This window comes from Diadema setosum, chromosome 3, assembly GCF_964275005.1.
Source record: "Diadema setosum chromosome 3, eeDiaSeto1, whole genome shotgun sequence".
NCBI classification, from domain to species: Eukaryota; Metazoa; Echinodermata; class Echinoidea; order Diadematoida; family Diadematidae; genus Diadema; species Diadema setosum.
The window spans coordinates 26581883-26607909 of record NC_092687.1 but is presented as its reverse complement, the minus strand read 5'-3'; the positions used below and the strand labels follow the sequence as shown (position 1 = coordinate 26607909).

Here is a 26027-nt window from a genome sequence, read left to right as displayed (position 1 = left end):
ATGGTTGGCCGTGGGTACGTCCATGGGTTCCTTGCCCTGTGTTTCTTCCCGGTGATCACGATCGTCAGCGTTTTGACATCAGCAACCATCGACCTAAGGAGGATGAGAAGATATGAACTCGGGCATGGTAAGTCGAAGATTGAATGTGGGTTATGCAGGAGTCACATCTGTTCCGAAAATGATCAAATTCGCTCCCAATCGTGCAAACATCGGCTCATTCGTGAGTCTTCGGTATACTGCCGGTGGAGTATCTCGGGCTCCAGCTGCAGCAACTTCGTGAGCGGTAGCAAAACCTTCGTGTAGCCATTCGGAACACATTCGGGAAATGTTTCTTTCACATCTTCACCCAATCTCAATATGTGTGACAAATTTTATAAGCATTTTGGTGGGAAAGTGAAGTACTACAACATCCGCAACATTTTACCCTAATTCATCGCCGTAATATTCCATTACTTGCATGACATAGCAGTGTCCAATACATTCAAAAAATATGTCTTGCATTTCTTCCTCTCGAAACTAATGGATGTGCCAAATGAGTATTGCTCAAAAAATGAGAAGTAGATTGAGCTACAAGTGAACTTATCAGTCTTCCCGCAAAATACATTGAATATTACAACATTTCACATTGAACCCTTAGTGCAGATTTCCGTAAACTAAACTTTTTTTTTATTGATTAATTGATTAATTGATTGATTATGTAGGCAATCATAACGTATCTTCACGTCATTCGCGCGCTACACCAATATACCAATATAGTTTTTTTTTTGTATTAATTTAAAAAAAATGAAGAACAGGGACTTGTCAGTTTTTGTGTATAAACTTTTTAAAATGTACACACTAGTCTTGTCCAAGACGTTATTGCTACAACAAGCACGTGAAAAAAACTAAGATGGTTTTAGCTGAAGAGACAATAAGACACCATGGTCTAGATGTATGGTATGAGTTATTCATATTCAGTATATGAAACAACCACCATTTTAAAAATAAATCAAGGAAACGTTCCTGAATCATACAATTAAATTGAATTATCTTAGTCATCTTCCTCTACTACTGATCTTTCAGTATTGACGCTGAATACTTATTCGATTATTGTTTTTGGCATTTCATTGATTTTTATTTAAATAGAAGCTGTTTTATACTTTGCATTTTGTTATATTTTGTTGAATGAAGAAAAATGTCATTTCAAAAGCAATCGAAAGCAAATATCAAAATACGTACAACTCTCGTATGGACAGATCATTAAAGGTGAATTCCAGACCAGATAAAATTTAGTCCGAAAGGAAAAAGTTAACTGTTATAAGCACAGCAATAAACATTAATCAAAATCAGAAGTAAATAGGAGGATAGTTGTGAAATCTTGAAGTTTAATCAATTTGTGCTCAATATTTCTGGAACAGTTGATGTGAATATTCATATGAGTAAGTTGGGAATGTCATTACCATACAATTTTCCATTGATCGTGTACAAAAAATGACGAAAATTCAACATTTTTATGCTGCTGAAAACATGAATAAAACATGATCATGATGATGTCATACATGGCTAAAAAGCTTCAAAATAATGATCACTCAGATATTTACCAAGGTGTAAGACCGGAGCATCGCTAGCATATGAATTAAGAAAAAACAAAAAGAAGAAAGAAATTTTAAGACATTGCAAACAAAGCATAAATATCAAGTTGTGAGGCGATGAAGTCATGAACTTACTCATTTGCATATTCATATTGTTTGTGTAAGTACTGTTTTATAAGGCTTTATAACTTACTTCATTTAATCTGATTTTGATCTGATTTTTCACTGCTATACCTAAAACAAAAATACTCTTTTTATCAACTACTTTTTGACTAGTCCGGACTTCTTCATAAGAGAGATAGATTCTGTTGTTTAGTCACTTCATGGCAGGTACTTCACAATGTACATTCGAGCACATGGGGGGGGGGGGGGAGGCAAATCATCATGACTGAAAAAAAAAATACAAGTGCATATATTTGGATCTTTACAAATCTTAATCGATGGAAATAATTCGGTACACATTTTAATAAAAACTGTCACACCATCGAGAATCTCCTGACAGCTCATGTCAATCGTTTTCTTTCTCTTTTTTTTTTTTTTTGGATAAAGCTATACATTCCAACTTAGCTTCGCCAAAAAAAAAAAAAAAAATAAAAAGCACACTTTCGAGTATTCATAATTTTGCCATTGTAGAATTACCTTCCCTGCATGACATTCCGATACCTCGCCAGTGGTAAAAGAGAAAATTAGTAACAAGGAACGACAACAAAACCTTCAATTCGTGGTGAATCTCGTTGAAGATTCCCTAACTTTTTTTTTTTTTTTTTTGGGGGGGGGGGGGGGGAAGCATAATGACACATCATCGTGGAGTGAATCCTACTCCCGAGTACAAATAAAGAATGAAATATTATAATGATAATAAGTCTATGTCATTTCTGTTAAAAAAAAGAGAAGTTCAGATACAAAGACTACGCTCTTTGGATTAGGAAAGTGTTAGACAACATCTCCTATAATATACATTCGTCTGCATTCACACTGCCAATACATGCGCCATAATTCAGTCAGTGATTCCCTATATCCCGAGTGGTTCCCAATATTGACGTGTTCTCGTACTCTTTTCTGCAATCTGTACACGTATATCTCAGTTATGTTCGGATGTACACACTGTATGTTTTATTGTCTTGAATATAAAAACAAATGACTGTATTTCATCTGTAATTGTATATTCAATGCAGAAAATTCCTAATAAATTCATTTGAATTGAAAATTCAAATAAAGAATATCATAAAACAAAAGGAATTTCCACACTGCCTTAGGTATTCTATTGCAACCTCTCGTCAGTAATGTGAATTATCCAACAGCTAAAATTTGCAAAACATCTTTTGACTTTTAATCCAAGAACTCACAGAAGTTCCACAAATTAACTTTGTTAAATAGAATGTCGTCAAATAAGCATGTAGCTTGAAGATACGACAGCCTTAAAAGAGAGAGAGAAAAAAAGAAAATGAGCAAAACATACATCATGTATACCTGTCGAAAACAAAAGAAAAGAAAAAAAAACAGTCATTGTGACGTCACATTGCGACAACAAAAATTGTATAGACACTATAATGTACAGAGAATGAGGTGAGTGAGGTGAGTGATGGTGCAAGTGAAGACAAAACCATGAGTGTGTGTGTGCGTCTACCTAGGTCATATCCAAGAAGTCTGGTACAGTTCGACCTCGATTATCCGGCCATGTCGGGACCGGCGCTCATCCGATAAGCAAATTGGCCGGATATTAAATGGGAGACACAATGTTACTGTATATAGTTGCCGTCCAAGCTTCCGTCCCAGTGCACTGGCAGCTAGGCAGGTAGTGTACCCCGCAACGGTGGTGTAATCTATGCTAGCCTGCGCAAAATTGTAGTCCCTTCTTCACAAAAATAAAGTACAATCTTTATGTGAAAATCATACATGTTCACCTCATTAGATATTGAGAAACCTATCATGTACATCTTATGAAATTAGTGAAATAGATCCATGAAAGTCACTGTTTTTTCTCAATTTTGGATGAAAAAAAGTCCTTCACTGCGTGAACGCGTCCGGATAATAGAGATTTCCGGAGAAAAGGAGGCCGGATAATCGAGGTCGAACTGTATTCACAAGGTTTACAAATTGAAAATTCAATATCTAAAATGGTAGGGAAAAAGAAAACCACACAAACAAATGCAGCACAACGTCACGATAAAAGTGCTTTTGGAATCTTTTCCCTCAAAATGGCGGAGAAGGGGAACGGGTTAAGAGAGAGAGAGAGAGGGAGAGAGAGATGGAGAGAGAGGGAGAGAGAGAGAAGAGGATATGTTACAGAAATGCACGAAGCTTTCGAACATAACAATCAACGGTATGGATGTTTTGCACAATACTGTCACGGTTCAGTAAAGAGTAAATTAGAGGTTCTGTATGACTGCAGTACACAGTGGTACGAGGAAGGTTAACACTGGTCCATTGATATACTAACAGTGGCGTAACTACGGGGGGGGGGGGCCATGGGGGGGGGCGTGCCCCCCCCCCCCAATCCGCTTGTAAAAAAAGAAAGAAAAAAGAAAAAAAAAGAAAAAAAAAAAACTACCAAAATGGTAATTCAAGGGTTAGTAAACTGATTTTGAAATCGACATGAAAGGATGATCAAGAAAAAATATATTTCTCTAAGATTTCTTTTAACCATATAACTAAAGAGGTATTATAGTGAAACATTGTTCAAAAAGCCCGGAGACGACAAAAGATTGTGACTCAGCGTGATTCCTGGTTGGCATTTTGAATATAAGCAGGATGTGCGCTGTGTACTCAGAACATCGGAATGGCAAAAAGAGTCGCTGCAATGTTACGCAATGTGATGTTTGATAGGTTGTGCGCATTTGCTATCAAAGCTTGATCATTGATTTTGCAGTGTTGCTTTACATACTAGTCTATATTAAAGGGACTGTACAGTACTGGTTGAGGTGGGGATTCATGTTTTGAACATTCCTAAGTGAGATAGTGAAAAGCCTCTTATGAAATATGAAAGAGCATGTAAGTTTAAGAAGGATTCAACGTTTATTTGATGGAAATTGGTTTTCAAATGGCTGAGATATCCAAAAAAGTGCTAATAATAAAAGGCGACATGCCACAACTTTATTAGGATCTCTTTGTTTCACCTTGTTTTTGGATATCTCAGCCATTTCAAAACCGATTTTCATCGAATAAACTTTTGATACCCCTTAGAACTGCATGCTCTTGACATCTCATAGAGTGGTTTCTGAATATCTCACAAAACGTTAAAAGCTAAATCCTCACCTCGACCAGAACTGTACACACCCTTTAAAATGCCTTGCATTACCAATAATAAGACTTGACCATGGCTATTTCCTAACTTTTCCATCTATATGAAACACACACACTCACAAACGCAAACAAATTAGGGGATGCTCTATATAAAGCGCAGATTTTGGACATCCTTCTCCCGCTTGGTCACTTCGACGCCCCCTCGCTGGTCATACTCCCCCAATCATGAACATAAACCAACACCCTTGACTACCAGTGGCGGATCCAGGGGGCGCACCGGCCACCCCCTCCCTCCAAAGCGAAAAGAAAAAATACATGTAGCTACAAACGACAGTTTTTGGACTGTAAAATGTCAACATTTTCAAGCTCGCTCGCATTTAACCGTTATATGCCATTCTCCTAATGTTACTGCCAATAATTGCCAGCAGGTGCGCCCCCCCCCACCTCCTGAGTCTCCAAAGCAAAAATATAGCTACAAACGGCAGTTTTGGGACTGTAAAATGTCAAAATCATCAAGGTCGCTCGCTTCGCTCGCTCGCTTTAATCGTTATGCAATTCTCCTGATGTTGCTGTCAGTAATTGCCAGCAGTTGCTCCCGGTGCACCCCCTCCCCTTAATTTCCAAAGCGAAAAAATATAGCTATGATACAAACGGCATTTTTGGGACTGTAAAATGTCAAAAATTTCAAGCTCGCTCGCTTCGCTCGCTCGCATTCAACCAGTTATATGCCATTCTCCTGATGTTACTGCCAGTATTGGCAGCAGTTGCGCCCGGTGCGCCCCTCCCCCGAATTTCCAAACCGAAAAAATATAGCTATACAAACGGCAGTTTGCGGACTGTAAAATGTCAAAATTTTCAAGCTCGCTCGCTCACATTTTAATCGTTATGCCATTCTCCTGATGTTACTGCCAGCAATTGCCAGCAGTTGCGCCCGGTGCGCCCCTTCTCCTTAATTTCCAAAGCGAAAAAATAAAGCTACAAACGGCAGTTTGGGGACTGTAATATCAAAATCTTCAAGCTCGATCACTTCGCTCGCTCGCATTTAATCGTTATGCAATTCTCCTGATGTTGCTGTCAGTAATTGCCAGCAGTTGCGCCCGGTGCACCCCCTCCCCTTAATTTCCAAAGCGAAAAAATATAGCTGCAAACGGCATTTTTGGGACTGTAAAATGTCAAAAATTTCAAGCTCGCTCGCTTCGCTCGCTCGCATTCAACCGTTATATGCCATTCTCCTGATGTTACTGCCAGTAATTGCCAGCAGTTGCGCCCGGTGCGCCCCCCCCCCCCGAATTTCCAAAGCGAACAAATATAGATACAAACGGCAGTTTGAGGACTGTAGCGTAAAATGTCAAAATTTTCAAGCCCGCTCGCTTCGCTCGCTCGCATTTAATCGTTATGCAATTCTCCTGATGTTGCTGTCAGTAATTGCCAGCATTGGCGCCCGGTGCGCCCCCTCCCCATCATTTCCAAAGCAAAAATATATAGCTACAAACGGCAGTTTGGGGATTGTAAAATGTCAAAATTTTCAAGCTCGCTCGCATTCTCCTGATGTTGCTGTCAGTACTAGTAATTGCCAGCAGTTGCGCCCGGTGCGCCCCCTCCCAATAATTTCCAAAGCGAAAATATATAGCTACAAACGGCAGTTTTGGGACTGTAAAATGACAAAATTTTCAAGCTCGCTCGCTTTAATCGTTATGTTACTCATGTTACTGCCAGCAACTGCCAGCAGTTGCGCCCAGTGCAACGCCCTTAATTTCAAAAGCAAATGTATTATTATATAGCTACAAACGGCAGTTTGGGGACTGTAAAATGTCAACATTTTCAAGCTCGCTCGCTCCGCTCGCTCGCATTTATATATACCGTTATGCAATTCTGATGTTGCTGCCATGAGGTGCCCCCCCCCCAATGTCTTGACCCACGGTACGCCACTGGTAATACAGACTGCACGATTCCATGCTGTATACATACGCTGTAAACATAAAGAAGGCCTAAATACTTGTCATTGTACCTGTAACATGAATTTGCATTTGACGAACGGCACAAGGAAATTTTAGGCTGTGGTCTTCTTTTTTTTTTTTCAAATGACGATACAAAAATGTCTAAGAACGTAATGTGAACTTTGTCAAGTGTATGATTTTATGTGTCTTGTCTACTTCGAACTGAAGAATATGAAGGCGCGATATGTATAGTATTGGGTCCCATCATCCTGATACATTGTACTTTAAAAAATATACATCTGATATCAACCGCCCCCCCCCCCCAATTCACACCCGAACATATGGATTTTGTAAAGTAACTAGCGTTGATGATGCGCCACAGCTGAAATGAGATATTCATTTTGGAAAACATTTGCATGAAAATGGAAAGCCTCTTCGATTGTGTGTATAGGTTGACTTTCAAATGTTTCATATTTGGCTCTTGTTTAAACATTGCATGGCCGGCGCCACGTTTTCAAAAGTGGGAGGGCCCACTTCAGACTTTTGGTGCCACTTCCGGGTTTCATCAGCTAACAAGTAAAAAAAAAAGAAAGAAAGAAAGAAAAAAAAACTTCTGTAGTTCTGTAGGGTGCCAATTCCGGGTTTCATCATTTAAGAAGCAAAAAACAAAAACAAAACCACGAAACAAAAACAAAAACAAAAAACCAACCAATCCCCCCCCCCCCAAAAAAAAAAAAGGTATCCAGCGCAAAAACAAAGGCCTTTCCGAGCTCACACTTGTCAAGGTTTTTATTTATTTCGATCTAGTGCCACTTACGCACTTCTGGGGTAAAAAAAAAGAAAAAAAAAGAAAAAAGAAAGTGGTGGTGGTGGGGGGGGGGGGGACGAGCGCCCCCCCCCCCCCGTTCCGTGCGGATGATCATCATTATTTCTTCATTTTGATCGCTATATCAGTCGACATATATACACAATCAACACTGATCAATGGCTTGATAACCGTCCAGGGCCTGTTGCATAGATTATACAACCGAACATAAGCCAAGAGATCAAGCAAGCCAATTCGCATTGAGTACTGAGAGACCTGTCTTTGATTTTCGGACATGATCTTTGATCTTGCAACAGAGCCCAGGACGTTTAACGTGTTATTATCCAATTATTGCAAAGCTCCACAGTTTATATGAAAATGCTGATTAGATAGAGCTATCAATTATCGCTTTAACAGACTTTTCTAAAGACGAAAACAAAATGCAGTAGTCCTGAGACTACGTAGGTTACGTAAATCAAAACCTTTGATTATACTTATGTGGACAGTATTACCATTGTACAAGATATATATCGGACACATTTTCGAATATATCATGTTAGTGCTCCTCTTTTCACGCAAGTTTTTACAACAACAACAACATCAAAACACACACAGATGATATAACCAAAAATGTGCAAGAAAGGTTGGTACAGAGAAATTAATCATTCTAGGTTTCAGTCACTTTACATACCGCAAAGTATTAGAAGTCTTTTTTTTTTTTTTTTGGTCATGTGTCGATTGTCTTTCTTCCTTTCTTTCCTTCTTTTTTTTATTTCCCATAATCAACTGTTTGTGTTTGAATGTAGTGCTGTTTTGTCACCATATTTTTCTGGTACACACGGCTTAATGAATAGTGTCGTAGCCGTCTGTCATTTAAGTTTGTATGGCCTCTTAATGTTATACCTTAAGTACTATAAACAAGTGCTATCGGAAATTATGTTTCAATATCGCCTGCATCATGGTGTTATCACTCACAGAATACTCCAATTGTAAAGACAAACGCTTTGAATAAACATGTAGATTATATTGGCATAGGCCTATTGTATTTCGAGTGATCCACGTTTTATGAGCTCCTCCTTTTAGTAGGTCACTCTTTTCCATCACTTAATTTACTTTTGTCACCTATGCGTAATTATGCATTGTTTCTGTCTATACATTTTCCATATATCTTGATATCAAACGTTATAATTCGTATTTCTTACAAATCGCTAACAATATAATTTGTTAGATAATATTATATATTTTGTATTTGTACTACATGTAGGTGTTACAAAAAAACACGTCGCAATGAACTTTTGATCCTTAATAGTTCAAAACCATATATCAGACAACAGTGACATTGAAATGAGCAACAGCTGAATAGTGTATAGTGAAACCCCCTTATAACGAGCTCGCTTAATTATAGAGGAACCGTGAAAGGGCCCACAAAAATGTCAAAATCGCCCACTAATGTCAATGTGTTCTGCGTGTTCTGCATTACAGCTGCGAAGTACCTGCGTGGGAGTCCTTCTGGTGTTCTGCGTGTATACCCCTGGGAACAAACCCCCGCAATTAACCCGGAACAAGTTTTGAGCTCTCCGCAGTTGGCCAGTACTTGACAGTAGGGCCTACCTAGCACGTATCTCATCCGCAGTTGCCCGGAAGTGCGCACGCAAGTCCGATTTACCTGCAGTCAAGGTTTGAGCATGACCAAAACTTTTTCAGGGTGGGTCGCGGGGATTGCCCGCAGGTCCATGCAGAACAACCAGAAAAGGCAGTAACTAAACACCCGCAGAACCCAGCTACACAGAAATTGGCAGTTTCGTCACCGTTTCTTGCCAGTAAAACGCCTGTTATTATGCTCGTAGAATGCCCTGAGATATGACACGCGCTTCCGGCGCATAGACATATAATAGATCCATGGGCAACTTACGTACTTCAAGCCGATAAACTGCCTGTGACTTGCGGCAGCTACGGGCCTCCTACTGGTGTTCTGCGTGGACCTCTGCAGGCAATTACCGCAACTTCACCCGAAAAAAAGGTCATTGCCAAAATTTGCCTGCGGGTAAATCGGACTTGTGTGCGCACTTCCGGGCAACTACGGGCGAGATAGGTGTTAGGTACTGTCAGGTGCGGGCAAACTGCGGGTATTTCTGGGATCAACCTTTATCCACCCACTAAGTTTCATACCAATAAACAGACAGACGAACAGACAAATAAACGTTGATCAACTATAGTCTGATTCGATATTTTTTTTCTCATTATTATAATGCAAGCAATGAGTTTTGACATTGTGGTTGACGCGTTATGACATTTGCAGTAAAAATGGAAATTTTAAATTTCGTGGTCAACATGCATGTTATGACAATGTGGTCAATCAAACTTTTTTTTTTTTTTTGTGGCTGACGTGCCATGACATTTGTGGTAATTTTGACATTATATGTGGTTGACATGCTACATGACATTTGTGGTTATTTTGACATTAATAGGCGAATTTGAAATTTGTGGGCTCTACAAACCGTCTTTAACAAGGTGATCACATCGGTCCCATTTTTCTTTGAGTGTAAACCTATATGGTAGAACACATCGGTTACAACGAGCTCGGTTATAATGAAATTCCGGTCATAATGAGGATATTTTCCGTGCATCATGATAAACAGAAATATAAGCAATTTGATCGGACGCAACGAGGCTCCATTTCTTGACATGACGCTTTCAGTTTCAAACACGAGACAAATACCAAATTCATCTTTGTACGTGTAATAGGCAATATTGTTTTCTCTTTGCCGTTCTGCAGAGTCTGTACTGAACAAATAGCGCGCGTTACTGTATTAGTCCAGGCGCAGGGACCCTGAAAAAATGACTTCGTTCAACCCACCCCGCAGAAAAGGTTTGACTGCATGGGGTGGTCGGTTGGACCCTCTCAAACACCCCTAGGTAGTATGTGATTCCAAATTGTGGTATCAATAAAATTTTACAGGCCACTTTAGTTGCGACAAGACCTTATTCTTCGAGAAGAAGTCTGTGCAAGCTAAGACTACTACACATACCACTAGAGCTGCTACATGCGCCAATACCAGTGGCGCTTGTAGTAGTCTTAGCCCATACAGACTTTTTCTGCGACAAACGAGGGTTTTTGCCTGCAAACTAACTTTTCATACAACCTGGGGTCGGTGTAGTATAGTTTCTAGACGTTTTTATTTCGTCTTCATTTTTTTCCGACTTGAAGTAAGCCGAGTGAGCGCTCATACACAGTGATTGCGATGCCCGAACTGTTTTTGTCGCAATCACTTTGTATACACCCTCACTCGGATTAGCGCAATACAGGGGCTTTTGCAGAATTCACAAGCTGCAACTCAGAGAAATAAAGACGAAATAAAAAAGGCTAGAAATCAAGACTAGGGTCGGTGACGCTTGTCGCTATTGGGGCACTGAAAATGACAAAATTATCACAATTTTTGCATGTATTTCACCAAGAATTCATCAAAACGCATTAAAACTACATATGTGCATGTTGCGAGAGATGTCAGCAATACAATGGGATACATTGTAAGGTATAATATTGTGCATGGTTACCATGGTAACCGGATGCATACAGGTGATTGGTAACCCCCCCCCCCAAAAAAAAAAAAAAAAAAAAAAATATATATATATATATATATATATAGATATATATATATGGAATTTAGACAGGTTGTTTGTTTGTTTGTTTGTTTGTTTGGGGTTTTTGTCTTTCGTGCACATCACTCATTGTAGATCGGATATTAAAGTACCTACCTTAACACTGTAAAATTAGCCTGGATAAAAGGGAAAAGACGCTCAAGATTTTTTCCCCGTAATTCTCTCCTTAACATAAATTCATTACTGCACGTTTTGATACAAATTTACATATCATGATTTTTATTTTATTCTATTTTTTTTTACAATAGCTTACGAACACAAAAAGTGTGATTAATTCTTTGATGGATAATCCAGTGCACGTGTATATTCCTTCTTTAGAAATGAATTTTTCTGCATTCTTGGATAAACTTCCTTTAAGTATGTTAAGAACGTGAACAATCAAATGCTTTCCTCGCTCTTAATTGTTTTGAATAACCATCACTCTGTAAATACTCAAAAGAGCTAACCTTAGAATATAATTGGCTTTGTTCTCTGTATTCACTTATATTTGTAAGGGAGAGTTGTGTCCATACATTACTAAAAACTACATTTGCCTTTACTTTGAAGTCAAATTTGTGTTGAAAGTACGACGGATGCAATTTTTTTCATGCATTTTACTATTTAAAAAAAAATGATATCTTTCTTTCAGTGGCCGTTTATTATGCCTTTGTTTACAAATTTTGCTGTAACTTGAGAATGCTTCAATATATTCTTCACATATGTGGTACACTGACAGAAGGAAGGAAATGCTTATTGAGCTTTTTGAAATTATGGGCCTTAGTCTTTGAGTTATTGACAGCTGAATCCTGATTGGATAATACTGGTTGCCATGGGAACAGGAAAATACTTCTTTTACGATGATCAATGAAAAAAACTTTTTTTTAATTGTATCTAAAAAATACCCCCCCCCCCCAAAAAAAAAAAAAAAAGTTTGCAACAGTAGGAGGCATTTTGGGGGTTACCAATCACCTGTAGACATCCGGTTACCATGGTAACCATGCACAATATTATTACTTACAATAAATCCCAATGTATTGCTGACATCTATAGCAACATGTACATATATAGTTCTATGCAGTTTTGATGAATTCTTTTTGAAATAAATGCAAAAACTGTGATAATTTTGTCATTTTCAGTGCCCCAATAGCGACAAGCGTCACCGACCCTAGTCTTAATTTCTAGCAGTTTTTATTTCGTCTTTATTTCTCTGAGTTGCAGCTTGTGTATTCTGGAGAGCCCGCTGTATTGCGCTAAGCCAAATAAGTGCACATTCCAAGTGATTGCGATTCGGGCGTCACAATCACTGGGTATGCGCTCTCACTCGGCTAGCTTCAACTCGGAGAAATAAAGACGAAATAAAAATGGCTAGAAACTACACTACACCGACCACAGCTTGGCGTGAAAAGTTAGTTTGCAGGCAAAACCCCTTGTTTGTCGAAGAAAAAGTATATGTGCGCTAAGACTACTACACGTAGCACTGGCACTGGCACCTGTAACAGTGCTAGTGGTGCGTGTAATAGTCTTGGTGTGCGCAAACTCTATTACGTTTGTTCCAACAAATAATGATGAAAAGTCGCCAGTAAAATTCTACTGACACCACAATTTGGAATCACATACTACCTGGAGATGTTCATGGAGGTCCCATCTACCGCCCTGTCTGGTCAAACCATTTCTGCGGGGTGGGTTGAACGAACTCCTTAATTAAGCCCCTTACAGAAATTAGCGCCTTGACTATATGTGTGTAACATGTGCATTGTAAAGCGATCCCTATGCCATCTCTCTACATGAACTACTAATCTGAAGCGGGAAGAGGAAGCAAATAATGTTCTTGGTTCAGCTGTTTAAAACAACGCAAAGACCCCATGCTTATGTTTTGTGTGTGTGTGTGTGTGTGTGTGTGTGTGTGTGTGTGTGTGTGTGTGTGTGTTTTGTTCTTGTTTTAGTGCGCACGGTAATAACGAGGAACCGGTTTAACTAGATAATGTCGGCGGTCCCACTGCTGACCTCGTTATAACGACGTTTCACTGTAAACTTTTGTTGGAGGTAAAAAGAAATGAAAGCATAAATCAGATTCATTAAATTCATTTTGCTCTACTTTCAACCCTCTGTACAAAACTCTTACTTTGCACAGGAGTCAATTGGTGTCTATGGGAGCGTGTGGTTAACATCCAGATAATGGTCCCGGCTTGAAGGCTTTATCATTTTATTCATGAGGAACTCCACTCATAATCTAGTCTTTATTACTATGAATTCAGACTAGCCGTGCCAAAGGCAATCCGTCATGAATCATTAATAAAGCATTCATGTGCCTTGGAGCGGGACACCAGAATCCTGCTGAGCTCTGAAAAGCTGTCATTTATGTCTAGTGTTGTCCAGGGACACTGTACATAAAGCACGCACTCCCATACACATCATTGGTTCCAGTTTTCCCGTTCAAGTTTTGTACATAGGGTTGAAATTTGACCAAAATCTGGAACATGATTTTAAATTAATCATGCTGGATTTAATGAGACTCATTTATGCTTTCATATTCAAATCACGTCCAACTAGATTATACAATAATCAGCTATTACTCGTATCAATGACAGCTTTATCTTTATAGTTTCGAACAATAGATGATCATTTTTTTAATGTGTTTTATTGGAATAAAAAACAAATCAATACATACATGAACATGTAAATAAGAACAATCATCGGGAAAAGAGAGATATAAAAAAAGGAAAAAAAAGAGAAAAAAAGAGACAGCACTACCCATGTAATAGCAAATAGTTCTAGATGTGCTTTAAAAGCAGTCACTTTGTCTCATACAAGATATTATCTATGTATAACAAATATGATACGATATATATTCTTACAGAAAATTGGAAGTAGATAACACAAAAATAACATAGATTATAAATTTGTGTTTCGTACAACTGATAAGAGGAAATAATTATAAAATGCCAAGAGAACCGTTAATCAACACCAACAGGAGGGCACGGGACTGATTTCTATGCACATTTTATCACAGAACTGAACAATTATATTCAAGACATAATCAATTCTAATACATTTGGATATAACTGAAAAAAAAAACATATCACTTGAAAGGAATCTATCATTTTTTTTTTTTTTTTTACATAAGAGTAGTAGTTGTTGGATGGAAATGAAATACAATTTAATTGAACTGAATTGAAGCATTAGAATCGTCATGCCCGTGCATCTAACACGGAAAGGAAGATGAAATAATGTGTACAATTTGCTTTGAAATTAAAGAAATGCCCAAACTAGTTCCTCGGTTGGTCTATCAAAGAAAATGTAAAACTAATCCTAAGAAATACTCTCAACTGCTTTGTAAAACTGAGCTGTCTAGTAAAGCTCAATTTCGTGTTTTATTGATAGCTGAACTGATATCATTGTAACAAATCTTCAATATCTATAATGACTGAGTTTCATCTGAAAATGACTTTAAGGTATATGCGTTGTATCAGATATAGTGTGTGTGCGTGTTGCTAAGGGTGGGATTTCACGGAGCACGCGAACGATTTGCGAAGAACGCGAATGACAAAATTCAACATTCGGAGATGTTGAGATGTTTCAGATATTCTTGCGAACGTTTAGCACACGTTTGGGGGATGTATGACCTATACGTTTTCTACAAATAAAAATCGTAACATACATCTAAACATCAAACAATTATTAACAACTATAGTAACAAAAGAAATTAAAGACTAGCAAGGAGAAATAAATGTTAGATATACAAAAAAAAAATCGTAGAATACACTTAAAATTAATCTAAAGTATGTAAAATTTCATTTGAACTATAGAGATTATGTGTTGGAGGAACTGCAAAAAAAAAAAAGATCAAAGGCTTTACTAGTGCAGATATGTCCTAGGAAAAAAAATGTAGGCAAGCACACGATAGAAAAATGAGAGAAAAAGAAAGGAGAGATAGAGGAAAGAAAAAAATTCAGCTCAAGACAGCTTCCACCTCTCCTTGGGTACATTAAGCTCCCATGATTATTGAAAATTTTTCGTTGTTCGCATTTCCGTCGCGTGTTCTTCGTGTACGTAACATGCTGTACTTTAGCAATGATACACACGACATTCGCACATACGTCGTGGAAACTTCGCACAAATTACGCAAGAAGAGTTTTCGGCTTCATTGTCGGAAAACATTCGGAGAAAAACTTTTCCGAATGTTGGATTTTGTCATTCGCGTCCTTCGCAAATCGTTCGCGTGCTCCGTGAAATCCCACCCTTACACGCTACTGTTGTTTCACCCTGATTTGTACTTTTTTTTTTTTTTTGCCGTACGTAAACTATTATGACTTCGATTGTTGTACGGAGTATATTGACTCATTTTCGAGTGGCATTCGTTGTTACAGGTCATATCGAGCGGCTCTTGCTATGTTTGCCGTTTTGGAATAATAGACATTCATTTTTTATATTTTTTCATACTGCGCCTGAGCATTGTTTGGTTATCGCGTTCCACATTTGGCCCCCTTTGTCATGTTAATAACATAATAACCTCCCCGACTGCGAGTTGATAGGCGGGGTTAGTTGTGCGTGTTGTGTGTCTGTCTGGGGGAAGGGGGGTATATAAAGTTACCATATTCGGGTCTGTGCCTTTAGAGTGTGACGAAGGAAGCATTTGTTAATAACAATAAGTTTACAAGAATGAATAAATACAACAATGATCACAAACGCTATGCAACTTAGTTCATCTGTAGGACGTTCATAGTTACGTATCAGACAGTATCAACTAAACGTGGTACCATTAAATTGTTAACCGAATCAAGCATTCCCGTCCGAAGTTCATTGCCTTTCTCGATATTTGACGTGAACGATCACTAATTGTGATCAGGGATTTAACGTCACTTGAGGTTAGCTGAATAATGTTTGAAAAGTTTGATACATTTTCTACAGTTCTTGAAACAGAAAGGGTTAAAGCTTAGACTAAATCAATGAGTCAAGAAGACTTGCAAAGATTGGTGTGGTAGAACTCGAAAACACTGTATCACAAATCACAACCAACAAAGTTAAGAACATACAGAAATGAGGGCAACTGTTCCTCACAGGGTGACTGTTGTAAAGATTGGTCCTTGAATATTAAAGGGGATGGCTAGTAACTGATCAGTGAGAATCAGTGGGAATGGTGGGGATGATTGTTCGAATCCTTGTGGGATTCATTTAAGAGTACATTGTATATCTATTGTTGTGTGAAAATATTATTTGCTTCAGAAAGGTCTCATATTCAAGTGATGTGCAGTTCAATGTTTCCAGGTTAGCATGCCTGTACAGTGACGGGGCGATCGTCAACGGGCCGTTAACGATTACACTCTTACATTGTACTCTTAAAGCAAATTTTCTGCCGATTCAGCTGCAAGTGAGATTTGTTGTAATCTTACATTGTTTTTCTAACATTGTGGACCGGTGGCGTAACTACGGGGGGGGGGGGGGGCACTTGCCGCACCCCCCCCCTCAATCCGCTGGTAAAAAAATAAATAAATAAATAAAAATAAAATAAAATAGAATAAAAAACTTACCAAAATGGTAATTCAATAGAGTAGGTAAGCTGCTTTGGAAATCGACATGAAAGGGTGATCAAGAAAAAGGATATTTTTCTAAGATTTCTTTCAACCATAATTAAAGAGGTATATAATGTGAAACATTGTTCAAAAAGCCCGGAGCCGACAAAAGATTGTGATTCAGCGTGATTCCTGGTTGGCATTCTAAATATAAGCAGGATGTGCATAGTGTATAGACTCAGAACATCCGAAAGGCAAAAAGAGACGCTGCAATGTTGCGCAATGTGATGTAGAATGTACACCTTAAGCAGGGCTCGACACTAACGGTGGCCCGGTGGCCCGGGGCCACCAAAAACGCACGTCGGGCCACCAAAATTTTAGAAATTAAGAATGTGGTAGCCTGATCGGGCCACCAAAAAAGGTCGGATGTTTGCCTTTGGGCCACCAAAAATAAAAGTTAGTGTGGATCCCTGCCTTAAGTATACCTTACGCTTCGTTATATCAAAGCTAGATCATTGATTTTGCAGTGTTGCTTTACATACTAGTCTATATTAAGATGCTTTGCATTGCCAAATGATAAGACTTGACCTGGGCTATTTCCTAACTTTTCCATGTGTATAAAACACACACACAAACAAAAACAATTAGGGGATGCTCTAAAGTGCAGATTTTGGACATCCTTCCCCCGCTTGGTTACTTCGACGCCCCCTCGCTGGTCATACCTCCCCCAATAATGAATATAAACCGACACCCTTGGCTACCAGTGGCGGATGGGTGGGGGGGGGGGGGCCTTAATTTCCAAAGCGAAAAAATATAGCTAAACGGCAGTTTTTGGACTGTATAATGTCAAAATTTTTCAAGCTCGCTCGCTCCGCTCGCTCGCATTTAATCGCTATATGCTATTCTCCTGATGTTGCTGCCAGTAATTGCCAGCAGTTGCGCCCGGTGCGCCCCCTTAATTTCCAAAGAGAAAAAATATAGCTACAAACGGCAGTTTGGGGACTGTAAAATGTCATAATTGTCAAGCTCGCTCGCTCCGCTTGCTCACATTTAATTGTTATGTAATTCTCCTGATGTTGCTGCCAGTAATTTGTCGTTTCACACCGTCATTCCTTAATCCATGTAAGGAAAACTTACAATGTTGCTCAATGACTATACGCTGTGGAATGTATCACATTCCGTTATGTATTGTATTCCCTTTAAGTTTGCAGACTGACAGCGCACGCACACACGCTTCACACACACATGTACACACGCACAAACGCAAAAGCATACACACCCTCAAAATTACTTTTCCACGAGGTGCCCCCCCCCCCCCCCCCATGTCTTGACCCACGGTACGCCACTGGTGTGGACATCACAGTTCACTTCACTTCACAATTATCTCATCATGAAAAACTGCATGAAATAAATGCTTTCTTTTCACCTTTGTTTTCTGTCGTGTATTGACTCAGATTATCTCCACAAGGAAGTACCAACGACAAAAAAGTCATCCAAAGCGAACAAGTTTCTTGTAGCACGGTAAGATCTCATCCATTGAGTTTTGAACGATTTTAATAACTCACTGCTATACTCAGTACTATATTCCCTCAACAGTGCTGCCAAAAAAAAAGTTACTAGAAAAAAAATTAAGTTGAAAGGAGAGTCTGCGTGCAAATAATAATAATAATGATAATGATTATGATTATGATAATATTCATAATAGTGATAATAATAATCATTGTTATTATTATTATTATTATTATTATTATTATCATTATCATAAACACTACACAGTAATAAATAAAGGTGATTTCATAACTGTAAAGGTTGTACAATTAACCTGTTAACTTATAGATGCTCCTAAGCAACCGAAATAAACCATGCATGGAAACATCAATCATGGGTAGAAAAAGACCACCTGGCGCCCAGCACTGTTATCAGATTAACACCATTCTTTAGACACTCCTTGACAATATTCTGCTCATGATTTATATGCGACATTTTGAAAGCTACTGAGGCTGTTGTAAAACAGTCTCTTCTCCCTTACACGTAGAAGTTATAGATCCAAGGAATTTGAAAACTGCCAGCATTACGAAATTTTAGAGAATTTGTCAGGACAATGGTGATCATAATGGCAACGAATTTAATATTTTTCATGTCTTTTCCAAATGATACGTGCCTACATTTGCTCTATCAATACTTGTCATTCATTGCTACTACAGGTGTCAGGCAGATTTTTCTTTCTTAGGGGAGCAAAACATGGCCAATTGCTTTCAGCCACTTTTTAGGCTTCATAAGTCACGACGTATGTGTTTGATTACTTTTAAAAGTATTTAATGTCAATTTGAGCTTTTGCATGAATCTGTGTCATTCAAGTTATGATTTTTTTTTTCACTATGAACCCCATAACTATTTCAAACACAAAGGAGTCCTCCCCCCCCCAAAAAAAAAAAAAAAAAAATCAATGTTCCTCAACACAATGCATGCAAACGCTCTAATGCGCACACATCGCACGCACAAGTTCCCCCGGAGCTCCACAGAATAGCAGGAAATGGCCTTGTAGTCACGATTTGCCAATGTATAATATCCAAAAGTGAGTTCATTACCATTACCACCTCCTGTATATAGTAGGTTTAGAGTTTTCTGCTAGTTATAGCGTAGTTTATTTTTGTTCAGCATCCCAGTTTGTAGTGGGTGCAGTTTGGTAATTCAGCGGAAGCATTTCATAAGAGGATATCAAATCTATAATGCAGTCTATAATAAACATGCATTGGGGATCATGATGTCATAATAATTATGGAAATAGAGTTTGAATTAGGTTACTTCCATCTGTGTATCATCAAAGGCTACGGCATACACACACACGCATTAAATACATATAAGCATATCATTCGTCATGCACTACCCTACATGAAATATGTAAGATGTGATGTGCACATACATGAACATTAAATAATACATATTAAGTGCCGCGTACGTGTAATAATGCAACTGTGCTTTATTACGCCACCTGTTCTGGTTATTTTCAAAGGGATAACATCACGTCGGGAATGACTCGTGACAAGACTATCCAGATATTCATCAATGGAATCCCGCCAAAGACAAAGGGAAAATCCTCGTCTAAATCTCGCAAGGCCCAGAGCGAGCAAACCCGGACTGTTCCGCTGGTGGACTCGTGCTCCATCGTCGGGAATAGCGGCGTTCTGTTGGAAAGCAATTGCGGTGACGTCATTGACAGGGCGGATGTAGTCCTGCGGATGAACCTCGCGCCCGCGGGAGGGGAATTTGCTCGTGACGTCGGATCGAAGACTAATCTAACTACGATAAACTTTGAGCTGGGCAGAACGATGTCGTCTTGCGCCCAAGATGTGTACGCCAAGAAACCACTTAAAAAGATACCGGAGAAATGCCAAAGTTTATTGAAACTCATGCGGCGTCAAAATAACACTGTCGTTTGGTATTTCAAAACTAGTTTGAAGGTTAATGGGCTCATCAGGAAAGGACTGGAGTTTTACAAGAAATATTACAACCTGCATGTTCTCTTTGCTTTCAGTCCCGAAAGTCCATTCCCACAAGCACACAAGTACGTAGCATTTATGTTCACTTTCTGGTGTTGTTATTATTATTTTTTGTGTGTGTGTGCGTGACATTTCGAAATAAATATATGGCTGTGATTATCAAGCACTGTAAAATACAGACGGTTGGAAGAAAATCGAGGCAAAATTTTAGCAAGTTTGATAAAACTTGAAAGCGTGACAGCCCTTGAATGCATTACTTCTTTCATAGATTATGGGCATAAAGACATCGCAAATAACAGATAAAATCAATTAAAAAAAAACCCCAGATAAGATCAAGACAAGAGACAGATCCAAAAGACCTTTGATTTAGATTGTGTAATACATTAAGTAATAAAAATGCTCCCTTTTGTTGAGAAACCTTTTTCTTCAATTTTCTTAACAAGGCAAATATTGACCCACATAGAGATATATTTATTTATTTTATTATTTTTATTTTTTTGGGTTAGCAATGGAAGAGAGAACTAGAAGTGTGTATATTTCTATATAGTACTAGTATTAGTGTAGAGTAACGTCATAGGAGTGTGTCACCTGGTCTCTTATAGTAGGATTTACGAGTTTGGTTCAACTTTTTGTTTCTTTGTTTGTTGAGGTCTTTTCTTTTCTTTTTGCGAATACGGAACAATTAAGGACGTAGAGAACCAAAGTTTTAATCTCATCTTTTTTCTTTGATGATAAACTTCAATACCAAACTTGAAGAAAACCCGTCCAGGAACATGGAAAGTATCGCGAACAATTTGACAGTGGCGGGGTAACAACTTAACGAAAGGCTACATAATCATCCGATAAAGGTACCATGGAATACAACAGAGTATTTTGGAATGGACGTTCAAATCACCTGCCTTAGATATCCTTAAATGAGGAAACTGTATATTTTCTTCAAGTCTAATACGATTATGTTACAATGTTTATATCATTACAATAATATTGTTCTTTGTAAAACATTTGAATGTTAAGTATATTGTTTTGTATATTGGGAATTGACGGTACTATTAAGTAAAAGTAATATGGAGAAATGACGAAATACGACGAAATAACTGGTGCAGCCTTTTAGCAACTGAAGTTTTTGTATAAAATGGCCTCTGGTTTCTTAAAAGGTACAGCAATATATTGCTCTCATTTCAACAACTTTCGAGATAATGTAAAATATCTCACTGCATGTTTATTTAGGTCCATTATAATTCATGTTTATTAGTTAAAAAATTTAAAAATGATGGTTCACAGAAGTAATTCTAACATACATTTGCTGAACTTTGACCCCTTTCAAATTACTATACAAATAGTGAATGGTCACGGGTGCAATGGTACAAGATTTGGTATGAGGTGAAAGATAGAGGCGCTCTATTCAACGAGGCGAAGCCGAGTTGAATAGTGCGCCTCATCTTTCACTGAGTGCGAAATCTGGTTCCATTGCACGAGTAAAGACCATACACTATTTGTTTTATACAACACCTCGAACGTCAACAGATTTGCTCCTCACAGATTCTTAAATTTAGCACAGAAATGGCAACCATTTTCCGTGAAAGACGAATGAGTAGCCTCACAGTCGCAGTCACTGTATATGCACCAATGTGTACGTACGTATGCGAAACGAAGTTGTTTACAAAAATGAGTGACAAAAGTACGCGCTTACAGCGCGCTTGTAATTGTTGAGTGCGCGCGGCACATGTTTGTTTATTGTTACATCAAAGCGCGTGCAATGGAACATTTTGGTCAAACAAATAAATTGCACGGCTGAGACAGCCAGAGCGTGCGATGGAACTTTTCACTAATTGTCACGAGATGGGCAGTCGACCTATCGGATAGCTACATTCTAAATAGGTGTTGTGTAAAAAGAATTATATTCTGTATGAAAACACACTTAAAATGGTGAAGCATAGTATATCATACAACACCTATTTAGAATGTAGCTATCCGATTGGTCGATTGCCCATCACGTGACATTTAGTGAAAGGTTCTGTTACACGCTCTGGCTGCCTCAGCGTGCAATTTTGGTTCGGTCAATATACAAATAGTGAATGGTCACGAGTGCAATGGTACGAGATTTCGCACAAGGTGAAAGATAGAGGCGCTCTATTCAACGAGGCGAAGCCGAGTTGAATAGTGCGCCTCATCTTTCACCGAGTGCAAAATCTCGTTCCATTGCACGAGTAAAGACCATACACTATTTGTTTTTAGCACAACGTCCAAGTAGATCTTTGTTATTTGGTTGGAGGATTGTTGGGTATGTCTAAGTAGGCCTAGAAATCTATATATGTATGACAAATATAGCCATACTTACATGTGGATCCACTGCGATTCTCTTTGTGGCTTGTGCAATCAGTGTAGATACAGGTCACAGCTAGCGCTCATGCACGTACACTAGTTACTACGTAGGTCTACTACATACGCGCATGCATGTACCGCACACGTACACTGCGCTAGCTGCATGCGATCCTCAATATGCAACACACAGTACATGCAGTACCGTACAATTTCTCGAACCGTGGAATAGAACGAAAAAATCGAACCAAGTTGCACGCAAAAATAGAACCAAAATTGCACGGCGCGTTGAATGGAGTACTTATTGAATATCACGTCACCAACAATCCTCCAATCAATTAAGGATCTACTTGGACGTTGTATAAAATGTTTTATAAAATGGGTTCAAGAATGTAGCCAGTTGGAAGCGCTGAAATGAGTCACGTGAGCGTACATTAATTTCTTACTAACATGCACGCCGTAAAGTCACTGACGTCACAATGTTTACACTAGCTGGCAGTGCACGCTCAATCAGTTGTTACAAGTGCGTCGCGCGCTACTATACGCGCTGTCTATCCTGTAAACAACTTCTAGTTCGGGCTGCCAGCCGGCCTTTCTTGCTTGTGCATAACATGTGGCGTACGTATGCTCTTATACGTACAGTACTTATATGTGCGGGATTTCCGTTTGGGACAAACATCTTCGGACGGACATCTTACTTTTGAGCGAGTGCTACATGTAGCTGACTGGTATTGCCCAACAAAGGTACGTGAAAATGCTGTTAGTTTTCGACCCATAAATTATAAAACAAATGATGCACAGGATTATTTTCGTGGCGTTAGTGAAGGTGCGGCGCAATGCGCCTCGTGCATGTTGCTACATTGTCAATACTCTCGAGTGCGCCGCACCTCCACTAACGCACTCTATCCGGTGCATCATTTGTATACTATTGCACGCGCTCTGATGTTACAATAAACAAACATGTGCCGCGCGCACTCAACAACTATAAGCGCGCTTTCAAGTGCGTACTTTTGTCACTATTTTTTGTAAACAACTTCGTTTCGCATACGTACGTATACAAATAATGCACAGGATAGAGTGTGTTAGTGAAGGTGCGGCGCGCTCGAGAGTATTGACAATGGTGCGACATGCACGAGGCGCAGCCGAGTGCATGTTTGCAACCGTTGTCAATACTCGAGAGTGCGCCGCACCTTCACTAACGCCACGAAATAATCCTGTGCATCATTTGTTTTATAAAATGGGTCGAAAACTAACAGCATTATTCACGTACCTTTGTGGGTCAATACCAGTCAGCTACATGTAGCACTCGCTCAAAAGTCAAGATGTCCGAAGTTCGTCCCAAACATTTACGCACGTCGCACTCGGAAATCCCGCACATAAGTACTGTACGTACGTATAAGAGTATACGTACGCCACGTACTGTTATGCACAAGAAAGGCCGCCGCATGGGCCGCCGCCGCCAGCTGTTGTGGCAGCCCGCGGCCCGAACTACAACATAGAAGTTGTTTACAGGATTGACAGCGCGTATAGTAGCGCGTGACGCACTTGTAACAACTGATTGAGTGCGCACTGCTAGTGTAAACATTGTGACGTACGTCAGGCCAGGGAGGTGGAAGAGAGACTCTTCTTAGTGCATACCTGAATAAATTAATGCACGCACACGTGACTCATTTCAGCGCTTCCAATTGGCTACATTCTTGAACCCATTTTATAATACACGTTAACATGTACATACACGGTGACTGCGACTGTGAGGCTACTCATTCATCTTTCACGGAAAATGGTTGCCATTTCTGTGCTAAATTCAAGAATCTGCTATGTGAGTAGGCCTACCAAATTCGTTGACTCGGCTTCGTCTCGTTGAATAGAGCGCCTCTATCTTTCACCTCGTGCGAAATCTCGTACCATTGCACTCGTGACCATTCACTATTTGTATACTATTATTATACCAAAGTAAACGGACGGGTGATTTCGGGCGTTTTATGGAGTTATAAGATTGACATTTCAGTAACTAATGGGATAAGAAACTCTGCACCTTGGTAATATTAAGACAGTAGTATTCATAAATGGTCCCGTTCTTTTCTTTCTTTCTTTCTCTCTCTCTCTCTGCTACCAATATAACAAAGGGTTGCATGGATATTAGGCAAAAACAGCATTGACAGTATTACGTGTAATTGTTCTTGTGTTTATAATCGTTACTTACCCATTGTTCTTCTCATTGCCGTGCATGGTCATTGTCTATAGGTGGCTGGGAGTCAATGTTGCAACGACTGGCGCGGCAGTCTATCTCGCAGCTAATACATTTTGCCGACGAATAACGATGTTCGGATTCTATCCGCGCTACGTCGATCCTACAAATCGAACCCTTCGCTATCATTACTACGACGACACGCCAAAGAACTACTCAAAGAGTCCCCACTCATTCAACGAGGAGTTCGAGGTGTGGCAGTCGTTGGAAGACGACGGCTATTTGCGGATCATCAACGATTGCGCGGGAAAGTGGGACAAGCACGACTACCGCAGTCAGCTAGATATCTGAATTTACAAAAGAAGCTACACATAAGAAGCTTACACATTCACACATACACACTTGTACAAACACACAGATACCATAAAAAAACATCAATTGAATCCGAAATAAAATGCGATATCGTCCCACTTTTCACGAACTGACGGGAAGGGGGTAAAAATATTTTTTTTTTTCAATTTTGAGTTTTTGCCATATCTACGCCTCATACATTCGGTTCTACAACCTGATGAATTTTCAGGGCTTGATTGTACATGGTTACGTAACAAATGACGTCATGGCACCAGTACAACCATCATATTGGTGATTTTTCTACACCACGAACTGACGGCTCGGTATATGTGCTCATTCCAGTCACATCGTGACAAAGGAAGTTCTAGCTTCTTTGCCAAAGAAATTTTTTACGAAGTGAGAGCTCAGCTTGAAATCACTCCACTAAAATGGTCAACCTGCGGTGATGTAAATACTTTCATAACTGCCATCTGTGATTTCTGCTCATACTGTTCATCAATAAGACTCTCCAAAGTTGATTAAATGCATATTAATCTGATAAGATATAAAGGGTGTGTACAGTTCTGGTCGAGGTGAGGATTTAGCTTTAATGTTTTGTGAGATATTCAGAAACCACTCTATGAGATGTCAAAGAGCATGCAATTCTAAGCCTAAGGGGTATCAAAACTTTATTTGATGAAAATCGGCTTTGAAATGGCTGAGATATCCAAAAACAAGGTGAAACAAAGGGATCCTAATAAAAGGCGTGGCCTGTCACCTTTTATTATTATCACTTTTTTGGATATCTCAACCATTTGAAAACCAATTTTCATCAAATAAACGTTGAATCCTCCTTAAAATTACATGCTCTTTCATATTTCATAAGACTTAAGAGGTTTCTCATTATCTCACTTAGGAATGTTCAAAACATGAATCCCCACCTCAAGAAGTACTGTACAGTCCCTTTGAAATAAAGATCTGAAAA

At 39.1% G+C, this 26027-nt stretch overlaps 1 protein-coding gene across 1 annotated transcript; it reads left to right on the top strand.

Annotated features, from left to right (window-relative positions):
- LOC140246736 (alpha-2,8-sialyltransferase 8B-like) lies at positions 1-25063 on the top strand. The gene is made up of 4 exons (XM_072326074.1): positions 1-127; positions 18160-18226; positions 19719-20270; positions 24769-25063. Exons 1-4 carry the CDS (start codon positions 1-3, stop codon positions 25061-25063), a joined length of 1041 nt encoding a protein of 346 aa, XP_072182175.1.
- Positions 25064-26027: the final 964 nt, after the last annotated feature.